We start from the raw sequence: 16126 nt of genomic DNA, 5'->3' as shown, positions 1-16126 counted from the left end.
TACAGGTACAAGTTATCAAGAAACTTAAAGCATCTCCCTTTAATATGGCTTTATTACCGACAGAAGATTTACTGATATCTTTCAAAGAACCTGTTCTTCAAATACTTTCCAAGACAACTGGAGAAATAAACCAGTCAACATACAGCTTTTCGCCTCTTCTAACCGTAGCTGTTCATATAACCAAAGCTAACCAAATAATAGTAGGGGTAAGAGAAAGGGGAGAGCCATTCCCAATCAAAGGTCCTAGACAAATCATTGTGATGGATATGGATGGAAGGAGAGAAAAAGTTTACCATTTAGACAATGATGGGCAATCAATCTTTACAGTTCCTGCAAGAATAACTTCAGACAATGACAATAACATTTTTGTTCTAGATCGTCTAAATACAGATTGGGATGGTAGGATAGTGGCAATAAATAAAAGCAAATGGAATGAGATGGGTATATAGCGGTCATCAACATATCAACAAACAACACAACTTCAGGCCTAGAGATTTATTGGCTACAAAATCCAGGGGCGTAGCTAGGTACTCAGTCAACTGTAGGCACCAATCGGCAGGGGGTCTGGGGGCCGCTCAAGGCCCCCAGTAGGTCCAGGGCAGAGCCCTGGTAGGGGGTGGGGGGGGGGCGAAGCCCCCCGACGGAAAACGGTTTTCAGCGTTTTAGCTGCAAAATTTTATGTACAAAATGTTAAATTTACTGGTTGTTTAATCAAGAAAATTATAATGTACATGATGAAAAGTTCGAAGAATTATGAATTATAATTTACCATAACATCTGACTGGTGAATTAAAAATATAAACGCAGTACAATCGGAAATGATATTAAAAACAAAAAAAAATACAATATGCATTGCCCAGCGTAGATCAGCGTATTCCTCTAATTAAGCAGTACAACCTGTTTGGTATTTTCATATCTCTGATTTTAATTTAATTAACAGTACATATTGGCGATCATTCCTTAAAAAAAAGGCACGTAAACAATGATATTACTTTATAATAAAACTATCCTTTTGGCTAGACATCAACCATCAATCTTTTGATTCTTAAACCTTCACCGAAGTCACACAAACATATACACACAATAGTCGATGCCTTATGCAAAAGTTCTGTTCTGTTCATACTATCGTAACATAATTCAAGAAATTCATATGTCTTTATATCCTCTACTTTAAAATCCCTACCTGCTTAGGAGTTTGAAAATTGTGGTCATCAACGCAGATAAGGGAGTTCCCAAAATTACTGGAAACTAGTTGATTGATTGATTTTCATAAATATTTATGCGAGTTCAGGATTTTAATAAATATTTATGCAAGTTAAGCATAATTTGTTTTAGCAATAAATACAACAGGGATCTAGGTCCTGTTATAAGTGTCGTTCGGGACGAAGTTCTAGAAATTTTAAGATGCCATGCATTGCAATTGAAAAATGATGGATTTATATTGGATAGGAGCAGAAATTTTGCATTTCGGCAGACCAACTACGAACTCATCAAAGAGTAGCATTCTCTCTACAGCTAGGCGTCGGATTTAATGTCCCCATTCTAACCAGACGTGACTGTGTATTTATACATCCTGCACAGCCAAACAGACGAACAACATTGGCAAGGGTTTTTATTGTAGGTCGGGTGAAGAAGAAGTGGAAAGCTAGTTGAAAATTAACAACAACTAATTAAAAAAATCATGAGTCTAAATTGAGCTTCATTCAAGTTTTTATTGACAGAAGTGAAACTATCTAAACCAAAGTTCTTGTTTAGTTTCTATAGAAGTACGTAAAATCATATAAAACATTAAATTATATCCAATATTCCATTCACTAAGGACGAGAGACTAGTGTACAAATGACATTCGATGAAAGAGTATTGACAACTTCACTGGCTTTCATCTACAGATAACGTACGTTGTTTATAATGTTTTTTAATAAAAAAAATATTTGTGCAAAAATTATGTGTAGGCACGTGCCTATAGTGCCTAACGGCAGCTACGACCCTGAAATCAGACAATTTGATAGTTACAGATACGGATATTCACATGATTCATTTCCTCAATTGTGATTTGTGGAATTTGTCTATATTTAAGATAGGTTAATATTATAAACAAAGAGGCGAACATTCACATGAACACTTTAGAGCAGTGTATTTATTAACTGAACACGAAGTAACTATAATCTGTAGAAACTAAAAATACAGGTACAGTGTTCTTAGCTTCAATAAAGTACATACGAATACAGATCCGAAACTGTCAAGTTCAAAATATAAACCGTTAATGTGTCTGGATTCTGATTTAGATTATTCCCTTGTATTCATGTTTTCACTAAGAATAGACTATACTTCATATTAATGAATTATTGTTCGGGTTATTTAAAAGCTTCAAGTGAACAACTGAGACAAAAAAACCTCTAATGAAGTCTGTTCAATATATCTACAATTTTACAAGCTTTGAGGAAACTCTAAGATTTACATATTGTATGGTTATTTTATGATCATAGATTGACTGTTATATATCTTTATTCTATTGTAATGTTGATCTGATATACATCTAATGTCTGATAATGTCATCCTTCATTCACAGAATAATGAATTGTGAATTTGGAATTGCTGCATACTAATATATGGTTCTGTATATTTTGCATTAATAAATTAAGCCAACCTAATTCAATCAATACTTTATGCTCACAAATTGAAGACAGATGAAGATGGAGAACAAACTCGAAGGGAACAAAATTGCTTGAAGGAATAAAAAAACTGTCTCAGTTAAGCTTTCATCCCAAGCCATAACTGAAAGAAACAAAATGTAAATGTTAATTTCGGATATAACATCTCCTTGCTATAGTCAGAAAATGTCATACAAAATTCTTGCCACACACGTATCAATAATATAAAAAAAAATCACTTTTTATAGATTTACAGATAACAAGATAATAATGTCCGATTTGCTTTACTGATGTGATTGGTTGTGAGTTGAAAGTTTTTAAATATGAATTCACTTCTAAACTTCCTTAAACTTAATATTCTTTAATGATTCATGACTATGAGGTCCAGTTTTCATAAACCCTGCCACATAGATCTATATACGTACAATCATTGATACTTCTGTTTCTTTTGCAATGCATTGGTTTTCTACATCAGAAAACACCTGTATCAAGTCAGGAATATTACAGTTGTTATCCATTTTTTTTATGTGTTTGTGCTTTGATTTTGCCATTTGATTAGGAACTTTCCGTTTTGAATTTTCCTCACAGTTCAGAATTGTTGTGATTTTACTTTTAATAACCTATTTGAACACTCAAATGGTTACATTTACTTCTGCAGCAAGATTCCTTTAACAGAACATTAAATCGTCAAAATTGAGACCTAAACTTTACCCCTTGAAACTGTTGTATTTATATTCATGTACAAATCAAGAAAGCACACCCCGAAAGGACTTATATTCTAAGAATTGCTTCTGTACTGAAACTGTACATAAAGGTCTTACCAACATATCACACAAACTTAACACAACCAATGATCCAAGAAAATTAAGACGTGAAAGATGGACATGTACAAGGTGAAGTGATTCTATACAACACATATAGATAGATATTGTAACTTAAACTGAGTATTCGGGCAATCAGGAAAAGTTGTTTATCAATGACAGTTTAAAAAGGGTAAACGTAGAGAAAAACTGGCCAGACAGTATTGTACACTCAAATCTGAATCAGTTGGCATTTAGCTTATAATGCCACATTAATTAACATTTGGAAATATAAAAATGTTTGTTTGTTTTGTGTGTGTTTTTTTTTCCATATCTTTTATTCTATTAATTTTTTTTGGGGGGGGCATATATAATCAGTAAATTGAAAATAAACAAGAATGTGTCTAAAGTACACGGATGCCCAACTTGCACTATCCTTTTCCATGTTCCATGGACCGTGAAATTGGGTAATAATCTAATTTGGCATTAAAATAAGAAAGCTTATACTATAGGGAACATGTGAACTAAGTTTCAAGTTGATTGGACTTCAATTTTATCAAAAACTACCTTGACCAAAAACTTTAACCTGAAATTCCCACTTTCATTTTCTATGTTCAGTGGACTGTGAAATTGGGGTCAAAAGTCTAATTTGGCTTTAAAATTAGAAAGATCATATCATAAGCAACAAGTGTATTAAGTTTCAAGTTGATTAGACTTCAGCTTCATCAAAAACTACCTTGACCAAAAACTTTAACCTGAAATGGGACAGACGGACAAACGAACAGAGCCACAGATCAGAAAACATAATGCCCCTCTACTATTGTAGGTGGGGGCATAATAAAATGAATTTGTAATGTGCTTGACCTATAAACTTCCAAACCATTTTGAAAATATAACAATTTTATTTTTGAAATGTACATGATCAATGATATACACTGCTCTTACAAAATTACATCTCAATGTATGTGGAATATCACAACCATTTATAGATGTTAAATATTGAGTGAATTTTGTCTATGCAATGAATATTCATTCAAGTTCTTGTCCAATCATATCAGATCTTTATGCGTCTGCTACGATGCTTTGACAGGTGACGTCTGCATTGGTTCTACAACAGCTTTATTTGATTGGTCGTTACTGGCATCACCTGTCTTGTTTGGCTTCTGTTTGATTGGTTTACTGAGTATTTCATAATGATAGCCTTCCTCAAATAATGGATCTTCAGGTGAGATTTCATCTATGACATACCTGTAAATTTCAAACACAATGTATGCATAAAGATTGTTTATTTTGTAACGTACCTGTAAAATTATAGAACAATAAGAATTAAGGTTATTTACCTTGTTACTTTCCTGTTAAATCATGACACAATACTGTAATTTCAGAAAGTTTTTTTCAACGTTCTCCCCATTATCATGAAAATTTATGTGGGATGGTTTTTTCACAAAACTTAAAAGTTGCATTATAATTTTATATGTAACATTTCCTACAATAGTTAAAAAATAAATAATCATTAAAGGTTGTTTACTTACTTCATTGTGCTTTAAAAAAAAACCTTAGCCATTTTGTCATGTTGAAATGTTTCAAGAAACACGACCCACTTTGACATGTTAAATAAGCCCATTTGTCATGTTTAAATGTTGTTGACTTACTTCATTGTGTTTTTAAAGAAACCCTGAGCCACTTTGTTATGTTTAAATGTTGTTAACATCACCTTTGTCATCTCTGTTCTGAAAAAATAAGAATAACAAATATCAATACAGGTTAATGAATCTTAGAAAGTAAGGAGCCTGATTAAATAGGAAATAATTCATAATTTAAAAACAATTGGGTAAAGTTACTCTGCAACAATATCATTGAACAATGAAAGCCCTTAGATGAGATACGGCCAAACACTTCCTTCAGTTTAAATACCATAGCTTATTAATTGCTCTTTTTCAAGGCAACTTTTGTGACTTTAGCTTATGACATCATTGTGTTGTCCTACTTGACTGTAAAAAAATGTTCTCGATTCTTGAGCTGCAAGATATAGATAATTGTCACAATAAAAGGTTAAAGCCAACTGAATTTGTTTTGTCATTTAGGGCCTTTCATTGCTGTATATGGGGTATGGGCTTTGCTCATTGTTGAAGGTCATAGTTACCTATAATTGTTAACTTATGTGTCATTTTTGTCACTTGTAGATAGTTGTCTCATTTGCAATGATACCACATCTTCTTTTTTTATATTACAAAATAGAGATAATAAATATTTCATTGTTAAAGGTGTTTACACTGCATCAAGACATACTAATTATGATGCCTATACCAAGTCATAAACAATATGTAATGCCCAATATTGCCATGCAATGCAATCAAAAAAGATGTATGGTATACTTGAATGACAAAAAAAACTAAAGACATATAAATGTGAATATATTATTTTCAGCAATAGACATAAGTTGTATTTGTATTTAAACTTATTTCTATTTCTATCAAATCTGCATTGTCCTAAGTCCTTTTAAACTAATTTTACTTGAAAATGTTTCCATAGCCTAAAAGTAACAAATACATAGTGAATTTCTCAATACTAACATTATTTAAAGGTAGACAACTCTGAGAATATTGACTCGTGAGAGAAAACTTTTAGAAAATATAAAATTCAAAACAAATATTTTCTAGATGCTTGTTTTTACAAACTCAAACAGCTCTTGGTTTCTTGTCACATTCTAATACTTATACTTACTGATATGCCATTAATTCTAATATCTGTACAATAAATTTCCCTATGCCTTTTCTTCTGACATCATCTATAACTTGGATTTCATAGCTGAAAACATGAGATTCAATTATTAGTATATCATGTATAAACATGTGCATGCTCCTTTAATAGAGAAAAAAAGAAATGTGCTTGTTGAGAAAAAAAAAAGATACTTATGGGCAAAACCCTGCTAAAGGACACATCATTAAGTATTTTTTACCATTCATAATAATTTAGTGTCTAGCTGTACATTAATGAAAAATTCACATGCATTCACCTTAATTACTAAGGGACAAATCCTTCTATTGTTTATGCACAAGTCATATGCCATTAACAATTTAAGATGCTGGAAATGTTTTATGAGAGGTTCTTTTTGATAACATGATTGATTGATTTATAAATTGATTGGTGTTTAACACCACTTTGAGCACTATTGTGCTATTTCATAGCTGTCAGTTGTATTGGTTGAGGATGAGGAAGTCGTAGTACCTGAAGAGAACCACCAAACTGTGTAAGGAAAATGGCAATCCTAGTCTGGAAGATTGGAATCGAGAGTTCCTATGCAGAAAGAACCTCATTCAAGTCATTGCAAGTCTAAATTAAGCTTACTCAAGTAAGAAATGTAGGACTAATAAATCATATTTTGAATAAAATTGAGAATGGAAATGGGGAATGTGTCAAAGAGACAACAACCCGACCAAATAAAAAACAACAGCAGAAGGTCACCAACAGGTCTTCAATGTAGCGAGAAATTCCCACACCCTGAGGCGTCCTTCATGAATAGTATACATTATCCTACATATCCTACATAGATACATAAACAGTAGGCCCAAATTAAAATTAGAATTGTTTGATGTTGTCTACCTTCCACCTTGCTTTTAGGGAACTTGCATTTAATTGTAGCCTGGGATTAAATTTCAGGTTGAAGTACCAGAATTAATTTGAGTTATTCGTCTATTTTGTCATGTGCCAAGTCCAATAACTCTAGAAAGACAATATTGATCCTGATTTTGCAATTAATTGTTGCAAAAAAAGGTTTAGGTGAATCTGAGTTATTGTACAAAGTGTTGACATACATGCATAAAAACTAAATTATATCAGATATGTCCCAAATCAGACAGGCATATACAAAAATAAACTGACAGTATTAGTTCTTACCAATATAGAACTTCTTCATCAATTTCTATATCAAATCTAAAATGTGTAAATGCTACAGGTTTATTACTAGAATCTCTTGCTATCAGATACAGAGCTTTGTCTTCTGTCATTTCTTCTTTCTTGTCCTTATCTTTCCATCCCCATTCACTGTCTTCATATCTGTAAAGAAAGCACAACTTCAGATCAATTGTGGAAATACTCTCGAGCACTTTCCAAGATATAATTGGAGGATTCTTTTGTGCATAAACAATATATGCACCAGTAATACTTATTCTGATTTTTTTGATTTTTTATATCTTTTTCTTAAGTTTCATGTGCTGTCAACTATTCAATGGGGTGCAAATTAAATGTACAAGAGTTGTAATTTGCAGAAAACTTGATTACATTCAAGGCCAACTATTCCATGAATAAGTCATTTGACAATTCGTCCATGTTTTTTTGAAGATCTTGTTATGTTGATTATCTTTGCTATTTGCCATCTAGCACCTATAATTTCAATACTGGAATTCAACTTAAAATGAAAATTTCTAGGGGTACCAACAAAGAAATTGTTTGGTAGATTTTCTGAACATTTTTAAGGTAGATAGAAATTAACCTAATCTATCATATTTAACCGAGCCATGTAAAAACTTTTTCATAAATGATTTGGTTTCAAATATTTGCAATGAAAGATAAAGATGGATGCCAAGTGCTGGTAATAGACAGAATATTATGAAAGCTATATATTTTTTTTTTTGGTCTGCAGTTCAATTTGATTGGATAATAGTCCTTGGTGGAAGATTGACATGACAGAGTCTAAGGAAGATGTAGTGTAAAATAACTTACAATGTTTGCATATTTTTCTTTGTGAGGTCATATGCCCATTGTATTTCTTCTTCACTCATATCGGTTATACGTTTAAACTCAATGGTCAAACTCAATCTGAAAAAAGAAGGTATAATATAATAAATGACCATAACTACCATGACTACAGTGGAAGCAGATTGTGTTGGAATATATCTGAGGAGTTGAATCCTGGATAAGCCAAATACTTTCATTGGCCTTGCTAGGTTTGACTGAACATTATGGTTATTCTTAGTATTCCTAAATATATACCATTTAAAACAAATATTATTAAAATCTTTTTTTTTTTTTTTTTCAAAAGCAGTTTGCAGGAAAATCTGTTCATTTATTCAAAAAACAAGAATACTAGTAGAAATTTTATTTTCAACTGTTTTTGTATACACAGGAATGAAAGGACAAATGAACTCCCGATATTTCTTTTTATTTCTCATTAGGCCAAAAAAAAATATATGTCTGTTTCCTGCTTCCAAGGCCAAAAAATCAGGGTCGGTAGGTCGGGATTTCTTTTTTTTTTTTTTTTTTTTTTTTTTTTTTTTTTTTTTTTTTTTTTTTTTTTTTTTTTTTTTTTTTTTTTTTTTTTGCACTTCCTGTCAGATTTGCAGTCGGTTATATGTCATGTTTGGTTAGGGTCCTGTACCCCTAAATGATTTAATCCCTTTAAAGAAGCTTTAATTGAATAATCCTTCAAGTGCTGACATTTTTTTAACTCGATTATTGTGGCACATTTGTGCTGGGAGCAGCCATTTTTGTTTGGGCATAGTAAAATACGGATCTGGTTTGGACCGGAACCGATTTTTTTCCGGACCGGAACCGATTTTTTTCCGGATTTGAATAAAAAGATTTAGGGTCGAGGGGTTTGAGTTAGGGTCGGTCGGGAAACAGGAAACAGACATATATTTTTTTTTGGCCTTATGAATATAAACAACTGTATTATACATTATATAATTTTCTTTGGAACACTGGCAAAATTTTACTCATTATCAAAGAAAATGGAGTCAATTAAAATTTGGAGTTTCTATGGATTTTATATTTTGTTAGTTTGAATATTCATGCAGGTAAACAATTGTATATTAAATCTTGTTTTTTTTGGGGTATAAATTGTTCAAGTAGCCGGTTTGATTATTTTTCTTTGTAAATGTATGAGTAAAATATAATGTATGCGACATCCCTTCTTAAAATTTCTGAGTTATGAAAAAAAATAAACAAGAATATGTCCAAAGTACAAGGATGCCCCACTTGCACTATTATTTTCCATGTTTCATGGACCGTAAAATTGGATAAAAATCTAATTTGCCATTAAAATTAGAAAGATTATACTATAGGGAACATATGTAATAAGTTATAAGTTGATTAGACTTCCAATTTCATCAAAAACTACCTTGACCAAAAACTTTAACCTGTAACTCCCACGTTTAATTTTCTATGTTTAGTGGACCATGAAATTGTGGTCAAAAGTCTTATTTGACTTTAAAATTAGAAAGATCATATCATAAGTGTACTAAGTTTCAAGTTGATTGCAGGATGACCGGGCGCACAGACGGACGAAGGAACGGACAGACAAAGGAACGGACGAACGAAGCCACAGACCAGAAACCTAATGCCCCTCTACTATCAAAGGTGGGGCATAAAAAAACAAGTTGAGTTCAAAATAAAGACAACAAGTTGTTGGCAAAACTGTGACATGGAATAAGACATTAAAATGAGGCTGAAAACTATCTAAATTGTAAAACAGAAATAAGAAATAAACTTTTGGTGGCTTAATTAAATAGATTAAACATAAATGTGATGCACAAAGTAATGTCTTCAAAAGAAAATTTGTAAGGGTTCCTCGGAACCCAGTGTCTCGCTTACTTTTGCTGTAAATCGCAGGCTCAACAAAAAATGAGGAAAAAAATAAATAAAAAAATTCCTCTTGATACTATCTTTTGATTGTAAGAAGCTTCAAGTTTGGTAAAAATCTAGGATAGTTAATGAATCTATTTAATGTTTGAAAACTGCCGACTGTATGTAATGTTAACTGGAAGAAAATCTAAGTCCATTTAAAAGTAAAATACAGAAAAAACGGAGTTATCTTTTTACAATATTTACTTCTGGATACTATCTTATGGTCATAAATAAGCTTCTGTCCAAGTTTGGTACAAACCCAGGACAGTTTAAGAAAGTTATTAAAATTTAAAAAACTTTAACCACAGAGTGAATGTAATGTTTCCCCGCAGAAAAACTAAGTCCATTTAAAAGTATAATACGGAAAAAATGGATTTATTTTTTTACAAAATTTACTTCTGAATACTATCTTATGATCATAAACAAGCTTCTGTCAAAATTTGGTTCAGACCAAGGATAGTTTAAGAAAGTTATTAAATTCTAAAAACTTTAACCACAGAGTGAATGTAATGTTTCCCCGCAGAAAAAACTAAGTCCATTTATAAGTAAAATACGGAAAAAATGGAATTTTATTTTTACAAAATTTACTTCCGGATACTATCTTATGATCATAAACAAGCTTCTGTCCAAGTTTGGTAGAAATCCAGTATAGTTTAAGAAAGTTATTAAAATTTCAAAAACTTTAACCATAACCACAGAGTGAATATATATTTGTGGACGCCGCCGACGGAAAGTAGGATCGCTTAGTCTCGCTTTTTCGACTAAAGTCGAAGGCTCGACAAAAATAATACAAATCTTTTAGATTAATAAATTTACCCATTTCGTTCAAATTTTCTGAATGGTTTCACAAAATCCATAGGGTCTGGCACCTGAATTAGAAAACAAATATATTTATAAAAACAATTTTATGAATGTAAGAACTACTATAAGATAAAATGTTAAACAACTGAAAAATTCATTTCTAAATTTGGTGTATAAATATTTACATACGCTTAGAGTTATTAGGGATTTCATACATATATATCTTATAATTTTGCGCCTTTTCTCTTGTCAAGAAAAAATCACTGAACAGAAAAACTCATATATTTTGCATTCATAATATGTTTTTGAAAAGAATTATCTCTGTTTCTGATTGAACACTTTTGTATTTGTATATTTCCTACCATTTATTCAGAGCTTTGGAGATTATGATGTACAAAATTGACGTACTTTATAATTTATCTGATGAGTGTAATTTCTCATCTCACATTGCTTTTTGTTTTATTTACCAATCATTAAAACAATCTTTATGTGGATGAACAAAGTGAAAGAGACCATGGTAAAAGGTAATTTGACACCTACACGATATACCTGGTAACTTGAAATTGAGCACACTCTCTCCAAAAACATTAACCAGATGCTTCGCAGGGCGTAGCTTTATACGACCGCAGAGGTTGAACCCTGAACGGTTGGGGCAAGTATGGACACAACATTCAAGCTGGATTCAGCTCTAAATTTGGATTGTGATTAAATAGTTGACACAGCATAGGTTTCTGACACAGAATGAATGTGTTCTAATGAACTTAAAATTGTTGTTTTCTCTTAGAGCAATTCACTATGCTGTTCAATATTAATCCTCTCAAAATAATGTTTGAAGAAATTTTCTTTTTATTTATGAAATTTCAAATGGGAAAAATTGAACCCAATTTTTTAATCACATCCCCCTTTCCCTTATTCCAAAACCAGTGATCGGGAAGGACGTGCGCCCTGCGCCTATAGCGCATATTCACCAGAAATGGCGCATAGAGTGACAAATGTAAGCGCCCACATGGCGCAGGATATTTTTCACATCGTTTCGAAACGTTTAGATATCGTCAAATAGTTTTCCGATCGTGTTCCGTGCCGCCATGTGTGTGTACACAACTGTATAATGTTCCTCCAATCATAGGAGCACCCATATATTTTTAGGACGTCTCGGGTGTTTTCCTATGGTAATAGAACCATGCCGTTTAACGTCTCGGGTGTTTTCCTATGGTAATAATAGAACCATGCGGTTTAACTGATAACCCAAAAAACGCAATAAACCATCATTCATGATATATTTTTTTATAAACAACTTAACATTTGTGAAATTTGGCTATTACAGACGAGATTAAACCCTAATAATAATCTTTTAATTTAGTTAAGCTTGCTATTATTTCGATTGAAAACCCCTGATTCGAAGCCTTTTTATGAATATAGTTTTTGTCTCCATAAAAGGCGCTTAACTGTCCTTGTCATTTTTTGGTCTTTGGCTCGTTTTGACATTTTGTAAACATGACTTCAGTGAATTATTGTTTTGTTCTATCAATTAATGGTACTCTCTACTGTTATTCTTGTCATCTTGATGAAGTAATAATAATAATACAAGAAGTGCAGAGGACGTTCCTGAAATGTCCTCTAATACGGAACATCTGGAATGAGTATGGTATCGACGAAGACCCAAATTTAATGTTAAAAAAAATATGAACATGAACAAGCCAAGGCAACAGTAACAGTTTATACATTGTAAATAAAGGTTTATCTTTAATATTGTCCGTTTTGGAAGAAGTTATTGTATATATTCATTGAAATTACAGAATCACAGGAACAATATTATTTAAAATCATAAAGGTAAACTTGTACCAACACCTCTTTTCCAAAACATGAGAAAATAATGATACTTTTATTTTTTTACAGAAGTCAATTCAAATGGCCCACTCATTTGACAACATGGCCCCATATTTTTTAAAATGGCCCATTGAATTTATTTTTGAGGGGCCCTGGGCCCATAGTGGAAAAAACCTTCCAGATCACTGCAAAACTAATCTCAATTAAAATATTCTAATGGAGTTTGCAACAATAACTACTCATTTAAATACATCATAAAATAAACTGTAAATAAAATGTAAACCAGATGCTCCGCAGGGCGTAGCTTTATACGACCGCAGAGGTTGAACCCTGAACGGTTGGGGCAAGTATGAACACAACATTCAAGCTGGATTCAGCTTTAAATTTGGATTGTGATTAAATAATTGACACAGCATAGATTTCTGACACAGAATGAATGTGTTCTAATGAAATTGAAATTTTTGTTTTCTCTTAGAGCAATTCACTATGCTGTTGAATATTATTCCTCTCAAAAAAATGTTTGAAGAAATTTTCTTTTTATTTATGAAATTTCAAATGAGAAAATTGAACCCAATTTTTTAATCACATCCCCCTTTCCCTTATTCCAAAACTAATCTCAATTAAAATTTCTAATGGAGTTTGCAACAATTACTACTCATTTAAATACATCATAAAATATTAAGATGTAAAAAAACTGCTTGTTATCACTGAATGGTAAAGATTATTTTAATTTATCAGTTGGTAGTAAAAAGTGAATATACATTGTATATTGTATATATAACAAAGATATAAGTTGATTCTGGACAAAGAAAGATAACTCCAAATAAAAAAATTTCTTACAATTAGATATTTCTTGCTTACTATTCTGGACAAAGAAAGATAACTCTAATTAAAAACAAAATTGCTATTTCACAATATTTTGCAATAAGATATTTCTTGCCATTGCACAATACTGTGCAATTGAAAAGACTTGCTATTGCACAAAACTTAATATAATAATTTTAAATCCTGATTTGGACCAACTTGAAAACTGGGCCCATAATCAAAAATCTAAGTACATGTTTGGATTCAGCATATCAAAGAACCCCAAGATTTCAATTTTTGTTAAAATCAAACTAAGTTTAATTTTGGACCCTTTGGACTTTAATGTAGACCAATTTGAAAACAAGACCAAAAATGAGGAATCTACATACACAGTTAGATTTGGCATATCAAAGAACCCCATTTATTCAATTTTTGATGAAATCAAACAAAGTTTAATTTTGGACCCCGATTTGGACTAACTTGAAAACTGGGCTGATAATCAAGAATCTAAGTAATTTTTAGATTCAACATATCAAAGAACCCAACCGATTAATTTTTTGTCAAAATCAAACAAAGTTTAATTTTGGACCCTTTGGACCTTAATGTAGACCAATTTGAAAACGGGACCAAAAGTTAAAAATCTACATACACAGTTAGATTCGGTATATCAAAGAACCCTAATTATTCAATTTTGATGAAATCAAACAAAGTTTAATTTTGGACCCTTTGGGCCCCTTGTTCCTAAACTGTTGGGACCAAAACTCCCAAAATCATTACCAACCTTACTTTTATGGTCATAAACCTTGTGTTTAAATTTCATAGATTTCTATTTACTTATACTAAAGTTATGGTGCGAAAACCAAGAAAAATGCTTATTTGGGTCCCTTTTTGGCCCCTAATACCTAAACTGTTGGGACCTAAACTCCCAAAATCAATACCAACCTTCCTTTTGTGGTCATAAACATTGTGTTTAAATTTCATTATTTTCTATTTACTTAAACTAAAGTTATGGTGCGAAAACCAAGAATAATGCTTATTTGGGCCCTTTTTTGGCCCCTTATTCCTACACTGTTGAAACCAAAACTCCCAAAATCAATCCCAACCTTTCTTTTGTGGTCATAAACCTTGTGTCAAAATTTCATAGATTTCTATTAACTTAAACTAAAGTTATAGTGCGAAGACCAAGAAAATGCTTATTTGGGCCCTTTTTGGCCCCTAATTCCTAAAATGTTGGGACCAAAACTCCCAAAATCAATACCAACCTTCCTTTTGTGGTCATAAACCTTGTGATAAAATTTTATAGATTTCTATTCACTTTTACTAAAGTTAGAGTGCGAAAACTAAAAGTATTCGGACAACGACGACGACGACGCCAACATGATAGCAATATACGACGAAATTTTTTTCAAAATTTGCGGTCGTATAAAAAGGGGTTTACAGTCTAATAATTCAAGTATCAAATCATAGAAGAAAGTAACCTTTCGACCCAAACATGCAGTCTTCAACAATGGATCCTAAATTTCCTATAGTATTTATACAATTTGTAAATAAATTTAATAAATTCAGGATTTTCCAAATTCTATATTATTATCTATATATGTATGTTACTTACTTTATTTGCTTTATCAACTTTTGCCCTTGACACCACCATTTTTGCTGATTCCTGAAAGAAAATCATTATATTACATTGTACAGGAAAATAAAACAATAAGGCCATGGAAAATTAATTGTTGGTTTCCCATAGCATGGGAAAATTTAAAAGACCCAGCAGGTAGAGGAAACCATCATTTATTTTTCCATGGCCTAACAAACATTTCTATACAGATGATTCACTTTCATTTTAAAAAATTATGTTGTGGCTGAAGGCCCTTTTGAAAATCAATTTAACTGCACATCTATATATATGCATTATCTGTGATTTCAGAATTTTTCCTATCACATCTATGTAAAAGTTCTAATTAGCATGGTAAGCATCAAATCTACTGATACAGAAAGGACAACATTTCCGTAAAACCAGATGTTTTTGGCTAAAAAAAATATTATATATTTATTATATGATTATATCAAATATTTATTTCAACATAATTCTGTAAATGAAAAGGTTAAGATATAAGAAAGTTACCTCTTTTCTCTGTTTCTTCTTTTCTTTTGACTTATCTGATTTTCTCTGAAAAAAAATCTTAATATTTTTGACATTGATAAACTCAGCAACAAAATAAAAGCACCACCTACATTATTTTTTTCCATGGCCTAATCTAAGTGAACATTCCTTATTCCTGATATTTCATTTTACAACTTGCAAGAATAGAGTTCACCTTTTGCAGTTTTTCTTCTAAATTAAAAGATATGGCATAATAGAGATGAAAACCTGGCAAAATGACTGTATATCAGAAAAGACAATAACAGACTAACACCCCATAAAACATTGTTAAAAAGCCAATTAAAAAAAAAAAGTGCCATGAAGGTAGCTTACACAGTGCAGGATCCTATTGTTTATATATGCATCTGGTTGGCAAGTTTGAATGAGATACATTGTACATGTCAATTTTTACACAACCAAAGTTCTTGTAACCTATTTTACCATCGTGTACCAAATATTTGTTTAGCATGACTGTTTTA

General features: G+C 31.6%; 1 protein-coding gene across 1 annotated transcript; it reads right to left on the bottom strand.

The window, feature by feature from the left end:
• Positions 1–4333: 4333 nt before the first annotated feature.
• Positions 4334–15724, bottom strand: LOC134701360 (N-alpha-acetyltransferase 40-like). The gene is made up of 8 exons (XM_063562495.1): positions 15630–15724; positions 15120–15170; positions 10892–10944; positions 8174–8269; positions 7349–7507; positions 6176–6259; positions 5104–5181; positions 4334–4699 (listed from the first exon to the last, which is right to left on the bottom strand). Exons 2-8 carry the CDS (start codon positions 15156–15158, stop codon positions 4525–4527), a joined length of 684 nt encoding a protein of 227 aa, XP_063418565.1. The 5' UTR covers positions 15159–15170; positions 15630–15724; the 3' UTR covers positions 4334–4524.
• Between the last annotated feature and the right edge of the window lie 402 nt (positions 15725–16126).

The sequence above is a fragment of the Mytilus trossulus genome, unplaced genomic scaffold (genome assembly GCF_036588685.1).
Source record: "Mytilus trossulus isolate FHL-02 unplaced genomic scaffold, PNRI_Mtr1.1.1.hap1 h1tg000244l__unscaffolded, whole genome shotgun sequence".
NCBI classification, from domain to species: Eukaryota; Metazoa; Mollusca; class Bivalvia; order Mytilida; family Mytilidae; genus Mytilus; species Mytilus trossulus.
The sequence above is the reverse complement of the archived record's forward strand: the minus strand, read 5'-3'. Positions and strand labels throughout refer to the sequence as shown.